Source organism: Podarcis melisellensis (genome assembly GCF_964234715.1).
Source record: "Podarcis melisellensis genome assembly, chromosome: 1".
In the NCBI taxonomy this organism is placed as follows: domain Eukaryota; kingdom Metazoa; phylum Chordata; class Lepidosauria; order Squamata; family Lacertidae; genus Podarcis; species Podarcis melisellensis.
Window position 1 is genome coordinate 55,477,426 of NC_138528.1, and position 17,289 is coordinate 55,494,714.

At 41.9% G+C, this 17,289-nt stretch overlaps 1 protein-coding gene and 1 long non-coding RNA gene across 2 annotated transcripts in view; both read right to left on the minus strand.

The window, feature by feature from the left end:
* Positions 1-2,696: 2,696 nt before the first annotated feature.
* On the minus strand, positions 2,697-4,441 carry LOC309359008. The gene is made up of 2 exons (XR_014163694.1): positions 4,309-4,441; positions 2,697-3,946 (listed from the first exon to the last, which is right to left on the minus strand). It is a non-coding gene; the product is annotated as an uncharacterized lncRNA (long non-coding RNA).
* A 2,764-nt stretch (positions 4,442-7,205) lies between these two features.
* Positions 7,206-17,289, minus strand: part of LDLRAD3 (low density lipoprotein receptor class A domain containing 3) — a 117,579-nt gene continuing 107,495 nt past the window's right edge. The window contains exons 5-6 of the mRNA XM_081892050.1: positions 11,346-11,691; positions 7,206-9,165 (exon numbers count right to left, since the gene is read on the minus strand). Of these exons, the coding sequence (XP_081748176.1) occupies positions 8,904-9,165; positions 11,346-11,691 (608 nt within the window). The 3' untranslated portion in view covers positions 7,206-8,903. The remainder of the gene's footprint in view (positions 9,166-11,345; positions 11,692-17,289) is intronic.

The window sequence follows — 17,289 nt, forward strand, 5'->3', positions numbered from 1 at the left end:
CAAAGAGCATTGTGAGGCTCTTCACATGGGGCTAAAAAGACGACACCTTAAACATTAAACAAAACCAAAACAAAGATCTAGCCTTAACGAAAGGAGAAAGCAGAATTTTAAAAAGTATACAGAAAAATCTATGTGATTTAGAATTTAGTTTAGAAAAATAGGAAGCTGCCTTATACTGCCAGACCATTGGTCCATCCACCTCAGTGTTGTCCACTTTGAGTGGCAGTCGTTCTCCAGGGTTTCTGGAAGGAAGTCTCTCCCAGCTCTGTTTGAATGAATAAAAAGGTTAAAGGGGAAAGTATGCAATCTGTCTTCATGCATTCTAACATCACTCAAGTGACACAAATGCCACAGTGCTTCTCCCCCTTCTTAAAAGTGAACCATTCAAGTCTCTTTGGGGCACTTTGGTAAAGCTACTGGTATATAACTGTACCTTGGTCTGTGTTCTGTTGTTAAATGGATTATTACTTCCTCTGGTATTGTTGATGAATAAGCGTTCGCAATTTAAATATAAAATAATCCTCGTCTTTGATTTTAAAAGTGATATTTAATAAAGGGCTTTAAATTTTCCCTGCAAAAGCATTCCCTTGATTTACTGGCAATCAATAAACCATCTTTCCAGAGAATCCAGCACATCAAAGCTTGTGGGACTTTCGGCACTTTTGAATGACAGGTAATCTAGCCTGAAATATTATATTGATTGGGAGCAGCTTTCTAGACGTAACTTGAATAGCTCATCGGTATACAATGCTGAGCTTATCACATGGAATGTAACCATCGCAACTTAAAAAAGCAAAAGTGAAATATATAATTTGCAAATGTCAAAACTGAATCATCAAGTGAGACTCACCCAAACGTCTGGCACTCTCCCATTTTATTATGTTATCAGCACAGGTCAAACAGTTACATATTCAGCAGTATTAGGAACCCTAGTTGATGGTATTAGCATCAAATAGTTTCTCCATGAAAAGAGAGATGTCTGCAATACTCCAAGCTATATTGCAAAAAAGCCAGCCAGGTATATTACCAGAGATCACAGGGGGATCATCTCTCCACCCCCCTGCCATTTCACATCACATAGCTAGCTTCAGGAACTGGTTTCTGGCCAACCAGGACCAGCTCTGCCATTAGGCAGGTTGCAGAGGAAAGAAGAAGGGAACATGTTACCTAGGTCCAGAAATCCGAGGCATCCTAACCTGGAATGAGGGAGAGAAATGATGCTGAACTCTGTAGCTCATGTTTGAAAACATTTCTGCATACAGTGGTACCTCGGGTTAAGAACTTAATTCGTTCTGGAGGTCTGTTCTTAACCTGAAACCATTCTTAACCTGAGGTACCACTTAAGCTAATGAGGCCTCCTGCTGCCGCCATGCTGCCACCACGCGATTTCTGTTCTCATCCTGAAGCAAAGTTCTTAACCCGAGGTACTATTTCTGTACCCAAGGTACAGGTGTCTGTAACCTGAAGCATTCGTAACCCGAGGTACCACTGTACTTATTTTCCCACATCTCCATGAGTTTTCAAAATTGGAGGAAATTGGAGGAAATTTGCACAAATCAGGGAAGTATTGTAGTCAGCCAGTGTAGACAATTCAGAGCTAAATGGACCGATGGTCTAAGGCGATTTTGGTCTAAGGCGACAAAAAAATAAAATAAAAATGCTACCTGACTTTTGCAGCTACTACCTACGGTGGCTATGCTCTACCTCCACAGGTTGGAGACAGAAATGCTTCTGAATACCAGTGGCTGAAAACTGCAGGAGGCGTGCTCAAATCCTGCTTGCTAGTTTCTCAAAGGCACCTGGTTGGTTGCTGTGAGAACAGGTTGTGGGGCTAGAGGGGTCAATGGCCTAATCCATTGGTATTCTGGCTCTTCTTATTTGCAGGCTGTACAAGTGAAGCACCATTTTGGTAAGCTTCTAGGGGGCCAGGAAGACTGCTTGAGATTTTCAAGGCTTAGCTTAGGAGTGATGGGAAGGGTGTTGTTTTTTGCATGTGTTCTTGTGGTGCTAAAACTCCATCTCGCAGTGTGTTGCCATCCACCACGCCCCATTAAGCTGGATGTTTTTTACATCACGATGTTGCATCGTTTCAGAAGCTTGGTGGCGGTCCCCACTCCTCAAAATTGCTGAAATGTCCCCTTTCCCTTCTGCTACCTGCAAATGTAAAGCAACGCTGGAAAATGGCATTTCAGACCAGGTTTAAAGGCTCCAAACACGCCAGCGAATATTAGCTTCTGCTAAGTTATAACTCACCAGGAGAAAGAAAAAAAGAGAGAGGAGCATTTGCAGACAAGTCAGCAAAACTGGAACTCGGAGCCATTACTGTGCAATCAAGCAAACAACAAAAGCCTTATTATTTCTGAACTTTCCTTTCCATCAAGATGTTTCCTCCCCAAATTATTTCGCTGCAGAAGTTTTGATTAAAAACATTTCTTGCCCTTATGTACAGCGTATGATGAAAGAGACAATTAAAGGAGTTTCGTTGCACATAATGAAGTCCTGCATCTGACAGGGGCCATCAGGGGGCAAGGCTGAGAGCTAATAAAGGCAAAAGAACACGCGGCTTCAGGCTGCCTTTGTGACAATAACGCGAGACTCAGAAAACTGGAAAGCAAAATAAAGGACACTTCTCTGCATTTTGCAGCTAACTTAGATTAATTTCCTTTCCCCGCTCACAAACAGCTTTAAGAAAGATCAACATTTTTAAGAGATTTAATGATGCTGAACAATAACAACCCCAAAAGAACATGTTAAATGTACAAAGTATACATCAGAACTCAGCCAAGCTGCTGCTGCTGACCTTCCAATATTGCAAAAATGGTCCAAGCTATATAATGAGCTGACAAAAGTGACAACAAACCAGACTATAATTTGAAACATCTCCAGTTTTTGGCAGGTAACATTAGCCAGGCATGGGCTTAAAATCTCCAACTTCCTACTTTGTTTCTTATATAAAACTGGGAGAGCAAAGTGAAAAAGAAAACCAAGCCGATTTAAAGGGGGGGGGCTGTCTCCATGGGATGGAGAGAATGGAAAATAAAAGGGTTCAGGGGATAAAATTCTCAGCATTTTCACTTAAGCTGCCAATACACCAATCAAACGTAGCTAGTGAGACTCTGGGCTGCAATATTAGTCTTGTAGGGAGGACTGAATACACCCTGCATTTGCATTCCTTGAAAAGGAGGCCTGAACCAAAACTGTGTAGCTGGCAGCTTGCAGTACACGTTGAATGTTACATTTGAGAGTGGATGTTTCCTGGTGTGCTGCTCCCTTTAAGTACCAGGACTCTTGTGGAAAGGGAATGGAAGAGCGTACATGAGACTGAAGATCAGATCGCCTTCTCAATCTGGCCCGTGGATGGTCCAGGAATCAGCGTGGTTTTGCATGAGTAGTATGTGTGCTTTTATTTAAAATGCATCTCTGGGTTATTTATGGGGCAAGGAATTCATTCATCCCCCCCCCAAAAAAATATAGTCCAGTCCACCACATGGTCTGAGGGACGATGGACTGGCCCATGGCTGAAAAAGTTTGCTGACCCCTGCTCAAGACGGTGCACACACCACACGTATTTAAGCGCACCCCCCCCCCGAATCCTGGGAACTATAGTTTCTGAAGGGTGCTGTGTGGTAGTTTTGGCTAAGGAAGGAAGTTACCTCTGTCCACAGCCATCTCTTTTATGCCCAGCTGCACCCTGGATGCAATGGCATTGTATACTTAGATACAATTCAGTTTTAAAAAGTTCAAAGTACAAATTGAGTTTAGAGACTTCATATAGGTTTAATGCTGTAATTCCAGTTGAAAAGATGCAATGCTCTTTTTAACTGGATAAACATCCCACCTTCTCAATCACACTGCTGCTACTGCATCTTCTCAAGCAAGGCGTAAGGGACCTAGCTTTTGTTTTGTTAGACTACATTCTTCAAAGGCAAAAGGATGAAATGAATTGCTTACTGAGATGGGCACTTCTGAGGCTAGGAAAAGGTAAAGGGACCCCTGACCATTAGGTCCAGTGGCGGATGACTCTGGAGTTGTGGCGCTCATCTCGCTTTATTGGCCAAGGGAGCCAGCGTACAGCTTCCAGGTCATGTGGCCAGCATGACTAAGCCGCTTCTGGCGAACCAGAGCAGCGCACAGAAACGCCGTTTACCTTCCCTCCAGAGTGGTACCTATTTATCTACTTGCACTGTGTGCTTTTGAACTGCTAGTTTGGCAGGGGCAGGAATGGAGCAATGGGAACTCACCCTGTTGTGGGGATTTGAACCACTGACCTTCTGATTGGCAAGTCCTAGGCTCTGTGGTTTAACCCACAGCGCCACCCGCGTCCCACTTCTGAGACTACCAAGAGGCTAATCTAAGCCAAAGTTGGGAGAACCTTTAAAATGTATGATATGCTGGCCACAGCCTGCAGCAGTATCTGAAGATATGCCATGGTTTATATATATATATCATAATAGCCTCATCTGCCCACAAACTTCAGATCTTTAAAAAAGGAGGGGAAAACTGGAGATGTATTCAAAAGCAGTTTAATGTTTCTCAGGACCACTACAACAAAGAAGAAACAGAGCACCGAAGAAACCCTCTAAATGTGGAGTTTCTGCTAAGAATATAACTTACAAGACCTGCCGAATGACGGCCAATATCTCTCTATGATCATATAAAGAGTTTAATTTGTAACCAGGGAGGGCATAATGGAGAAAGCACCTTCTCAAGAGGCAAGGAGTAAGATGCAGAGGCTGATAGTGGAGGCTCAGCTGCCTTAGGGCATGTCTGTACCAGATCTGTTTTATTTGCAAGATTTCTAGGGCACTTTTTAGCAACTGCTCCCAAAGTGATGTACAGACAATTCTATAAAGCCTGTGAAAATCACAATTTAAAGTTAATGTAAGACTAATACAGCCAATGGCTATCAATGAAACATTTTTATAAACACGAATCTCTATGATCTGACAGTGAAAATAGCACAAGGCTGTCTGCACATCAAGTTTCCCAGAACTGATCAATAATCTGCTTCCTATTTCCGCTGTATGGAACTTAAGTCCCTTTCAGATTTTAAAAAACGTCCATACAAATGGACACATACAGAGGGTGCACATAAGGAACCTAAACGTAAGAGAGAAGGGCTGTAGCTTCCATTATATTTTTTTTCTATGTACAATATGTTCTTTGGGGGGGAGCATTGATTTTTGTGTGTTCCCCCTGTATTTTGAAGCTGTACAGCTCAGATACGTTTGCCATCTCATTTAATTAAGCTAAAGCCACGGCAAAACAGTGGGTGTCCATTCAGTGACAAAGCCTGACTTGCTCATGCAGCAGTTTCATCTTTAAAATAATGAGGGCAATTCCGCAGATTTGAGACAAACTCAATATTTTAGTAACAGGCAATAAAAGCAATATGCAGCTAAAAATCAGAAGCTGCAACTTGATTGCCATTTTAATTTTTGCTGCCCAATATTAAGCTTCTTGTTGGGTAAAGTTTTGAACTATTCATTTGGAGATTATTTCTTGTAAACCACTTAGAGGATCGACTTACAATCAAGAGGTATATAAGCATTGTTAAATAAAATAACATGAATAAATACTCCATTTTCATTCCTGGGACCAAAATACACTTCAATTATATACATCAGAGGTGGGCAGAAGGTAGATCAGTATCTATTGGTTGATTGCCAAGAAAACTCTTCCACACCTTTAAATTAAGACTGTTGAAATGAGGGATATGGGGGTATAACCAGGAATGGATTTTTGTGTGAAGGGGGGAAGGACTGTGAACTCATCAGCTCAGTTCTGGGACTCAAAATAGTTCTGGGAGCACCATGTTCTGTAATTCAATGTGTAAGCAGGGCTTTTTTCAGCTGGAACTTGCTGCAACTTAGTTCCGGCACCTCTCAGGGGAATGCCATTGCCATTATAAGAGAAGAAGGGGTGAGTGCTGGCACCTCTTTTTCTAGAAAAATAGCACTGAGTGTAAGTCTTTTGTGCCCGACTCCATTCCGTGGATCTTGGGAGTTTTAGTAAAATGAAAAGTAGATCCTGCACACCTTAAGTCTGCTCACCCATGTTTTGCTGGATTGCATCCCTATTTGGAATATAACCACCAAAATGTGAACTTTTATTCTTGGAATATGCACTGCTCCACTGATAGAAATGAACATGTATTAGACTAGGGATGTGGAACCTGCACCCTTTCAAATGTTGTTGGAGTCCAAGTGCCATCAGACCCAACCAACAAAAAAAATAATCTGGTGGGTCAAAGGTTCCCCTTCCCTGTATTAGGCAAATACTATTGACTGGGATCTGAAGTTCCTCGTGGTCATGGAGGCTTCAGGCTTGTGTTTTTTAAAGAGCTGCTCCTATGCCATGTCATACTGAAGGGACAAATATATGAGATCGAATAGCAGACAGTAAGAAAATAAAAGAAAACTATACAAGGAATGCCCAAGCCCTTAGGTGCTAAAGTAGCTCTTTGGATCCTGGCTTATGTATATAACTTTAGGAAGAATCTTAGCTAATGCACTGCAGGGGGGAAATATACTATTTATGCATTACTATTTAAAATAAGGTTTTAAACCTCATTTTGTGTTAAATTCAGTTATGAAACATTCGAATTCTCAACACTCTTCAAAAGTTATAGCCCCTTCAGGGGTTTAGTGTTACCACAATAGAGGGCATAATTTTAAGATATATGAATATGAAAATAAGGCTGCCTTTGAAGGAAATTTTAACATCTACCAAATGTGCACGGTTCTGAGACATGCTAGTGTATTTGTCCTGTTACCAAGCTGTTCCTTGCAGTGAGCTGGAAAAGCACACTATACTCCTATACTGCCCTATTTATACCTAGAATCATAGTATGGTAGAGATGAAAGAGATCCTGAGGTTCATCTAGTCCAGGCTTCCCCAACCTCGGCCCTTCAGATGTTTTGAGGACTACAATTCCCATCATCCCTGGCCACTGGTCCTGCTAGCTTGGGATCATGGGAGTTGTAGGCCAAAAACATCTGGCGGGATCTAGTCCAACCCCCTGCAAGGCAGGAATATACAGCTGTCCCATACAGGGATCAAACCTGCAACCTTGGCGTTATCAGCACCACACTCTAACCAACTGAGCTATCCAGGCTTATTCTTTCTTTTTCTTTTTTTAGTTTCCCAAGGGGGGGGGATTCCTTTCTTATTTTGACCTGTGGGGGGAGGGAGGGATGCAAACATACAATTAAAAAAAGTATTTATTTCAGAAGTCCAAAACTAAATATTTCAACACAAATGTACAGCCTAAAGAAATGCATTGGGTAAAAGAGGAGACACTGCAGCCAATTAAAGCCTATAAACACAGTATCTTGATTTCAGGGGCTGAATGATGCCCAAGTACTGATCATTTTAAAGACTGAGTCACACCATGCAGAAATGTGAGTGTCATGTGTACGCTGGTGTTTGCAGCGGTATGTGCTGTACAGGACAGCTGAATGTTTGCAAGCAGGCAAAGAAAAGAGCTCACATGCCCCTCCACTTTGCGTTTATGCCTGAAAATGCTGGTGCAAATGTAGCAAATGAAGCTTGCTGTATACAGTGTGAATCATAATTTCATCCAGCAAACACCAAAGAGTGAATGTGATTTCTTTTTTCCCTGTATCAAAACAGTTGTAATTCATAAGAGTATCAAAGTTATTTCCTGATGAGCTACAGCTCTGAAATTTGGTACCTGCATATTCCAAGGCACTTCAAATGATAAAAAAAGGGAAAGGGGGTAAAAGAGAGAGGAAAATGTCACTTCACTCTCTTAAAATGGGAAATAAAGCATGCCTCTAACTGCAACCAGAAAGATTAATTTTGGCACACATGTAGCCTGAAACACCCTAAAATCTTGAGACTAGGACAGACATTCATATATCTATCAGAACAGGGGACTCAAAAGGAACCTCCAAATGGTCAAGCCCAGGCACAGGCAAACTCTGCCCTCCAGATATTTTGGGACTACAACTCCCATCATCCCTGACCACTGGTCCTGTTAGCTGGGGATAATGGAAGTTGTAGTCCCAAAACATATGGAGGGCGAGTTTGCCTATGCCTAGTCAAACCATTCCCACTCTGGATAGGAAGCTGAAATCCCAAGACACAGTAATTATCGCTACAAAACCCTGAAAGAAAAACTTCTTAAGAGTCTTAAGCACTGGGGAAAAGGCTGACATAAAGTACTCTGTGACTATAGATGAGTCTGCAGACTGGCTATTTTGACACCTAACCATCAAAACATGGACATAAAGCTGACCTCAAAATTGGGTTCCGTATTCCAGCACAAAGTAAGCAAGTCAAACAATGTAGCGTAGGTATGTTGGGCTGTTATAGCAGTTCTGCTTCCTCTTCAGGCTTGGATTCCCCTCCCCGCCCCCTTGTGGTGATTCCAGTAGCCCCCAGCAACACAGATCAATACTTGCATGATGCAAGCTTTGTACATTACATACATACTTACAAGACATAAATACACATTTTTTTAAAAATAAAGAAAAAACACATAGAGATGTTTTGAAATGTAGGTATAGATCTAGGCACATGTGCATATATTATATTATATTCCGACACATGCACATAGTCAATACCCTTGAAATACCTTAAAAGCATGATGTGTTACAGAAAGTCAAAGTGAAATCTGAACTGAAATTCCAGAACTGTTCCCACAAGCTCAAAACAAAACATTGGAGACTAACGTGGCTGAGGCCACTGGTGTCATTCACATTCCCATGAGGCAAAACTGTTAACAATGTTTGCAAAGCCCCGGTTTCTTTCAGTGTGGAATGCACTACAGAATCTCCCTAATACACTGCAGTCATTGTGTAGAAGAAGTCCAAGTGACCCTGGACTTCTTAGGTCCAGTCCAAGCCCAAGCAGTCGATCCATAAGAACCTTACTGTTTACAGCACTCTGACAGAATCTGAATTGATCAGAGAGTCACTCTGCTCAGCTGTAATTTCACATGGTGTGCCGCGGGAGTCCACACTGGCAGCGGTGCTTCTCGTCCGACTACTGTCCACAGTCCCTGGACTTCTTGCCCCTGTAGCATCTGTGCTTGCCACGCTCCCAGTCCGAGAGCGATATGGAGGGAGTTCTATGTGACTCTGTGATTCTGATTCTGAGGAATAAGGAGGTGGAGGAAGATCAAACCACGGTGGTCTGCTGCAAGGTATAAATGAGACGGCAAATTACTAAAGGTACAAAGAGAACATGAAGTATCTGATTGTTGCTACGGTGGTACCTTGGTTCTCAAATGACTTGGTACTCAAACACCTTGGTCCCCAAACACCAAAAACTTGGAAGCAAGTGTTCCAGTTTTCAAACGTTTTTCGGAAGCCAAATGTCCGATGCGGCTGTTGGCTATTGTTTCTCGGGTGCCTGAACCAATTAGAAGCCATGCCTTGGTTTCTGAACATTTTGGAAGTCAAACGTACTTCTGGAATGGATTAAGTTTGAGAACCAAGGTACCACTGTATACCAAGCACACTAACCTTATATGTACTGGAGACAGGATGCCTAGCTACATACATATATTATCTTAGTTGGCAAGCCAGATGTGTATTTGTTTATATACAAACTGTTTTCCATGCAGGAAAACTTGGTTCTGGCTATGCAAAGCACAGATTGACTGACTCCTGTGACATTAAGACTTTAATCTGTCCCATCCATGGAATGATTTTGCAAATCTTAAAAAAATTATTTTGTAAAATGAAAAATTAAAAGTTTAAATGAATACATTTTAATATGTTTTTAAAAAGTGGACCACCTGCCAGAAAAATGGGGTGCAAGACAGATGGCTGAATCAGCATTCAAAGTGCTGTTAAGTACCATCTGTCCCATCTGTCCAATGGGGGGGGGGGGGAGAGAGAGAGAGAGCGCTGGGCTTACTTACTCTGTAGCATAACAAGAGAGGATAGCAAGTCCTATATAAATGTAGTTTTGTAAGCACTCCAACATGAATAATGCTTGGCATATATGTGGCAAGGAATATTTAGGACCTTCATTCTCCTGTTCCCCATCCCCTATATGAAAATGGTAAATGAAATGCACAAGCTGATATTGGGCTACAGAACATTTCATTCTACATGATTCCGGCCATTCTTCCTAGCCCCAGGACAGCAATGAAGAAGAACTGGACTGCTGGCCTAAGTTCAAGGCATGCTGGAAATCTATCAACATTACAAAGCTGCTGCCTGCTGCCACCAATCACCACAATCACTACTGAAGCCATGACGGCCATGGTAGTAAAGCCAAGAAATGAACGAATTGGCTTCCTATTCCTACAAAGCACTGTTGTAGCCACATATCTCCCACAACAGACTGTGGGCAGATAATGTTTTTATTGGATCAGGGTCTGATGATGCAGCCGGCATGCCAGCAAGTTTCAAGAGCTACATTTTAAAATCTGGGAAATCCAAGGCAAATTTCAAAATAAATACATGAAGTCACTAATTAACTGTTAGTCAACACAATTAACTATGAGCAAAGAATCCTACAGGCAAAGTCTTTTACAAAGTGAGTTTTCTTTCTTTTTTCCTTCCTTGCACAATAAATGAGCTTTGTGTACTATCTCTTTCAGAGGCTCCAGATGACTTCTCTCAAGGTAGCACTTCCACACAGAGATGATGCATTCTCCTAAGGCACAAACCTAAGCATTTGTGTCGGGGAAATGCAATTTCCTCTCCCACATGTGGGAATTGCGACTGTGAGTGCGCTTCAGAACAAGGTTTCAAGAACCCCATGGCACTTAGCGATGCCATTAATGGTGAATGACAATTCCCTGCCCCCTTCCTTGTGCGCAACCTTTTGAAAGTTTAATTTTGTTTTGAATTATTTATTCTTTAAAGGTTGAACACTCCCATACTGTACCATTTGAGTGCAAAAGTGCTTGTGTAGTCCCTTAAAGGAAAAATGGCGAACAGGAAGAAAAAGTAGATTCTGCCTCCCTCCCCCCAACCTCTGGCAACAGTGGCCTGCCATTATGCACATTTTAAAAAATACTTAGTGCTTTGAAAGTTCTGCACTCCCCATTTCCATCAAAAGTGCCTACGGCTTCCTTGGTTAAAACAACAACAATGCACAACTCCACTATTATGATAAAACAGTCTTTCTCATTGTATTCTATAAAAGTGAAGTATTGTTTGTAGAAATAGCACTATATGCCAGCTGTGAGGAACTTTGGCTCTCCGGATGTTGCTGAACTGCAGCTCCCGAAAGATGGGAGTTCTAGTTCAGCAACACCCTATATTCCCTATGCCACAGAAGTGATGGTGCCACAGCGTTTACAAGTGACAACTATTCTATACTGGACTAGTGCTGGGACGCATGCTTAGTGCACATACCTTTGGTCTAGGACAGCTTCTGAATAGGATGGTGGGGAGTCCAGGTCTGGTGGCCTGTGGTAGGCCTGGTTGGACATGTATTGGACCCCGTTGTTGACATTGTAGGTGACACTGCACTGGTGTGGGTGGTCAAGTACAACCAGTCGGGAGAGGAGGACGGGGTGCTGCAGTCGATGTACAGGAAGCGTCATGAGGTTGTTGCGCTTTCGCTGGTGGTGCAAAACCAAAGCGAGGAGGGCCACTACCAGCACAAAAATGGCAGAGCTGCCAATGACTGCATAGGTGATGCTGGGATAGAAGATCAGCTGAGGCTCCGAGGTCACATAATTCTGGTCGCTGCCAGCTTCTGCAAGGGAGAGGAAAGGAGAAAGAGAAAATTAGTCCCTGTGGAAGAGAAGCAGCACTTTTCTTCCCTAGCTATATTCTCTGGTAATGTACCGCTGGCTGGCTTCCCACCAAGTTTTCCTCCTCCTTGAGGAAGTGTGGAAAATGAGCTTATCAAGAACATATGCACCCAAAATGGAGACCAGCTGACTGAAATTGCACATTTCCTTTTGCCTGCCTCAGATGTTTCTGCTTTGTGCAGATGTGCTCCATGGCTGTGGAGGGAAAAAAAAAGTCAACAGGAAAGACAAAAAGATTTATTTAGCCTTGTATCAGCACTTATGATTTAACTTTTTAGTAAACAGCTGAATGGAAAAAGTCATGTCCCGCTTCCATGTGTAAGGCTTAAAACAGAATACGTCTTGCCTAAACCCCAGTACAATGCTAATCCAACTGACAAGTCCACAAAAATTACCAGCTGTCCACTCCCCCCCCCCCCAGCTTATCTGTGTGCAGAAAGAAGAGAAAACTTTTGTATAGCTTCCCAGCCTAATTGCCTGGAGGTGAATTTTCTGTGCTACAGGCAATCAGGTGTGCGACTATTTACAATTCTGTTAGCCATTGATTTTGACCATGCTGTGCCATCTCTCTTATCTTTCTCAAAACAAACAGTTTCATTGCAAATCTGAAACAAACATAAAGACGATACACATCATTAATTGTTTCTTAGCAATACCAAACGCCTCTTAAAGAAAATGAAACCATCATAAAATATTAAATGAACCTTTTGCTTAGCACAATATTGTGTTGCGGCAATAGGAGAATCGGACTACCAATTTATTTTGTTAAAGCCCTTTATGATGCTGGTAAGCAACAGGCCACATGATACCAATGATTAACATATCAGCTGGTAGTAAAGAATGAAAATGGTTTCTTGGAATTCAACACAAAGCTCTTTGCCCAAATATCCTAAAGCCAACATTTGCACTCCCTATCTGTTTTAAATTTCAAAACAGCAACTCCTTACATTGTTAAACGCAGTCTGCACATTCCAGGGCAACTTCAAAAAATTCCCCGTAAAAAAAGATAGCAGATTTTAAATGTATTCAATTATTTAAAGCCAAACATTTATTCAAATAGTGCTTGCCTTGCTAGCTAAGAAAGAAATGAGACAATACGGTTAGGGAACACATACAGTAAGTCACACTGCTCCCTTGTGTGTCTGATTGAAAAAATGTGAAATAAGAGCCACTAATGGCCCTGTGGCATTTCATTACTGGTTGTTGTTTTTTAACCTGCTGCATATTGTGTCAAAACCTTCCTAAGGAACTCAGGATTACCTGATTGTGACATTCTCCTCTTTTAACTTGAAGCAAATTAAAATAAAGGAGCACAATGTGAGGCAACCACTCATCTCAGCAGAACTCAGTTTCTGCTATTGCTGCCTCCGGGCTTATTGCTTATACTCCCACCACCACCTGCTAAATTTGAAGAGGAAAAGGGGAAAAATAAAATGGAACAGGGTTTTAGACTGCCATCTAATGCTGCACAACTAGAGCCCTGTAAGGCTGGGGGATGAATTCACAAGTGCTGCTATCTTTAGGGTGCTGCATCGTCACTTATTTCCAGCAAACTAGCATTACTTCCCAGTTCTGTCCAGTCTAGCCACTACATCATATATACATCTCTAGAAACAGGGGTATGGAAACAGCTGAATCCCTGTAACTCGAGTACAGTATTTGAGAAAAAGCAGCAAATCAGTTACTATTTTGCAAAAGGAATTAAGTCATGCACTTGCCCACACTATTAAGTAGACATCTTTTGCAGCAACTAGCTTGACCCAATACAATGGCAAGCAGAGGTGCATGAATTCTACCTGGATGCTGTGATCCAAGGAAGAAGAAGAGAGTGCCATAGCTACTTTGCTGCTGGAGCTCGAGTGCTCCCATGCCTAGGATAGATAAGCACTAACAATTAGGATAGATCACCCGCTGGTTGAGTTTGATGTTCAGCAATGACTGGCACTGTCAGAACAGACAGCTATGAGTGATGATACGACAGGCAGTGTGTATACTGTGCATAAGAAAACCAGCACACTGAATGTTATATGTATCAGGAATAGGTGGGATCAAATCCTCCTTCCACTATGAAACACACTGGAGGATTTTGGAAAATCACCATATCTCAACTCAGCTTCTTTCACAGGGTTGAAGATTTAAAAAGTAGTGGGGAGTAAAATTATTACAATAAAGCTAAATATCTTAGGACAACAGTTAGAAGAAAAATTGGCATATGATATGTGCTATCAGTTGATGTTCACTATACCTGGAGTTGAGGTGAAAAATGGAGAACTGGTGGAACACTTCTTGTACTCACACCTGTCCCAGATACTAAATACAGCCCTCCCTAATTTGCACCACCCTTTTGCAACCCTGGGGAGGTCAGATCCACACCTGGAAAACAGACTGCTCTCACTCATTATGGCAGGGAGGTGGAAATAAGGCTGGAAGCTCGATTGCTCATAACACATTATGACACGGGGGTGGAAATAAGGCAGCATTTTGTCTGGATATTCAGTTTACAATTTTAGAGAAATTTATGGCTTTTTAGTTCTGCTCTAATAACTTTCAGCAAATACTTATGCATCACAGATGAAGCTATGGAATTAAGTTTCCTGATAATGCAAAGGGAACATTTCTCTGTGAAGAGCCAGGTATGATGACAAGGGGAGATTTAGAATACTGTTTGTTCTGTTTCATAACAATGGAGAGAGTGGACAAGCTGAATAAACTCAGATTCATGTGGCTTCCATTCTTCTCTGGTTTTCTTAGCAGGATCTATGTATTTTAACAGCACTAGGTAGAGATAGTTCATCAATGCCACTTTCGCCTATTAAACCTTATTAGCAGAAAACATGCTGAGTGTGCAGACTAGAAGCTTTGAGGATAAAAGTATATATAAAAGGCCCAAATAGTTATGGCTGAACAGAGGGATGGTAATGAAAAACATTACAGGGTGTACTCAAAGGACCGTTTTATTATCCATGAACAAATTACACCATCTTAAAATTATTAAAAAGGTCTAGGACCAATTGTATTAGGCCTCTTAAGACACTGGGAAATGGAGAGGCCATTACTTTGTCTCTCCTGAGCCTCTGCTCAGCCGAGCTGTTTCACACTTCATCAGGGCTAAAAGCTTTTGAAATACATAATCGGAGCAGGCATCTGCAGCTTTAATGAACACAAGTAACTGCCCATCTCCCAACAAAAGATACCACTTTGACATCACATTTAAATTCCAGCAGATTAAAATAAAAATAAAAATGTGGCAGCTGCAAAATCACCAAGCCTGCTGGTTAGCACACCCTGCTTGTACAGAACTCAGAGCTGCTGGATGCTGCTCTGTGCTGCCCCATAGTCCTTAATTCTGTGCTGCCTCATAATCCAGTAAAACCATGTAAAGTGTGTATATCTATGTTCTAAGGGGAAAGCTTTCAGGACAGGGGGTGAGGGTTTAGGCAGCTTCTGCTCAAAATCCCACCCCAGGTCCAGTTTGAATAACTCTGTGAGAATAACTTCAAACATAAACCAAAGGCTCCATGCACTGCATTCATCTTTTTATCAGAATTAGGTGGAAACAAGCTCTTTGTGAGTCCTGAATGTACAAGTTGCAGGTACTGATTAGGGCAGGCAACAGATATCCAAGAAGGGTATTTGAGAGGGTGCCTTGCTCAGCCACCTGTTGCAAAGCTCAGCTTATTATTTTAATAATGTGCTTGGTTGTATGGCGGATCTGTTCCCTTTCTCTTCTGGAAGTCCCTGTGGTCCTTTCCTTGATACAACTTGTAGAAAATGAGGTTCTGACACAGTGCTGTGGGCCCTGCACATCTGATAATGTTTAAAGCACCACTGGACTTATCTTTTCCATGAAAGGAGTACTGGAGTATGTGCAGCAAAATGGACTGTATGAGAACCCCAGACATTACAAGCTGAGTGAGGGACAGGGAGCTAATTTTGTTTGCCCCACCTTGGTAATTGCAAATAATCAAGCTAGCCCTATTTTCACCTTCAGGTCCCTAGTCAGAATCTGCTTGCCCCTGGGCAAAGTGACTGGCAGAGGAAATGAAAGAAACTCTCAGGGTGTCTCTCTATTGCCACAAAGTGTAGAATTTTGAAGAAGTGAACCTGACCTCAAAAAACCCCTTAGGAAGGAGCCAGCATGCTTACTTGTCTCTGTGTACTTCACTGCTGATACAGATGCTCAATCCCCCTCTCAGAAGCAGTGCTGGTTAAGAGCTGATGGGTAAATGTAGGATTCTCTATCTTCCTTTTTTGCATTAGTAGCAGTGACAGCATAGCCATTGACATGGAGATGCATTATCTAGAGTGGCTTCTACCTCTTGGCATGTTGGAAAATGAGTAAAAGGCACAAGACATAAGTGTCATTGAGCCCCTCTTCCAACCATGTGAATGATGTGTGCACCTTAGTTTTCTTTAATATTATACAAGTGCTTACTATACATATAGTAATTTGCTACTCTTGTTATCCAAGGCATTCCAGCAGAAAGTCTAGCTATGCATGCACTTAGACTCTTTCTCTTTTATGTACCTGAACAGTGGCAGCCACACACAAAAATCCATTTGGTACAGCAGCGTCTATAGCTGGTTGCCTCTGAAGGGTTGCCGGTATGGGTCGTCCTGTTAATTGTTTCCAGTATCTGGTATTCAGGTGCAAACTACATTTGTACATGAAGATCTGTAACCCCCATAAGGTGCCAGCCACCATCGTAACTGCTCAGAGAAAATGAGTCCAACTCAGTTCACCACAGTGATAGTAGACAGGCTAGACGAATATCTTGGGGATGGCTGCTAAACAGATTCATCAGTCTGGCTAAGCTTTTCTGGCTTTGAAAGTAGTTCTTCAGCCATCCACCTGCGAGAAGGAAGAGAGAACCTGCCTCTGTGCTGGGCAGCATGCTTTTATAGCACTTGAGCTGCATCCTTCAGTGAGGGGCTGGGAGTGCTTGACCTCAAAGTGAAAGGTCACAGCACATGCATGAAAGGGATCTACAGTGAAGGTGTCTAGCAACAGAGTTTTGGAACAAGACTCTCTGCTGTCTAAACGTTGGAGATGAATCCTCTTTTCCATTTTACACAAGTAAACTGCTCTGGGACCAGTTTTGGCAGAAGACAATAGGTACATATTTTAAATAAATAAGACAAAACAAAACATGTTGCTATCATGGCTAGTGGCTACTAAGAGAACTATCTTCCATAAATTTGTCTTAAAATTTATCTAATTGTTTTTATTCTTTATTATATTTTACTAAGTGATTTATAAGCTGCCTTTTGGGGCACAACTGCCAAAACCAGTGTACAGAATTCTGTATGAAGCATGATAACCTTCAAAACCAAATTAATTCTGCACACTTTGAACTAATCCGCAGCAATTAAATTTTATCACAGCCATTAACAAGTAGGTAGAAGTGAAAATGGGATCTGTAAGACCAAGCTATATATAGTGTGAGGTTTTCAGAGTCAAAGGAATACTTTTCACAATCTATTGCCAACTGTTAATTTAGTCCTTAGCACACAGAACTTTTCTTTACAAAACTTGCGAC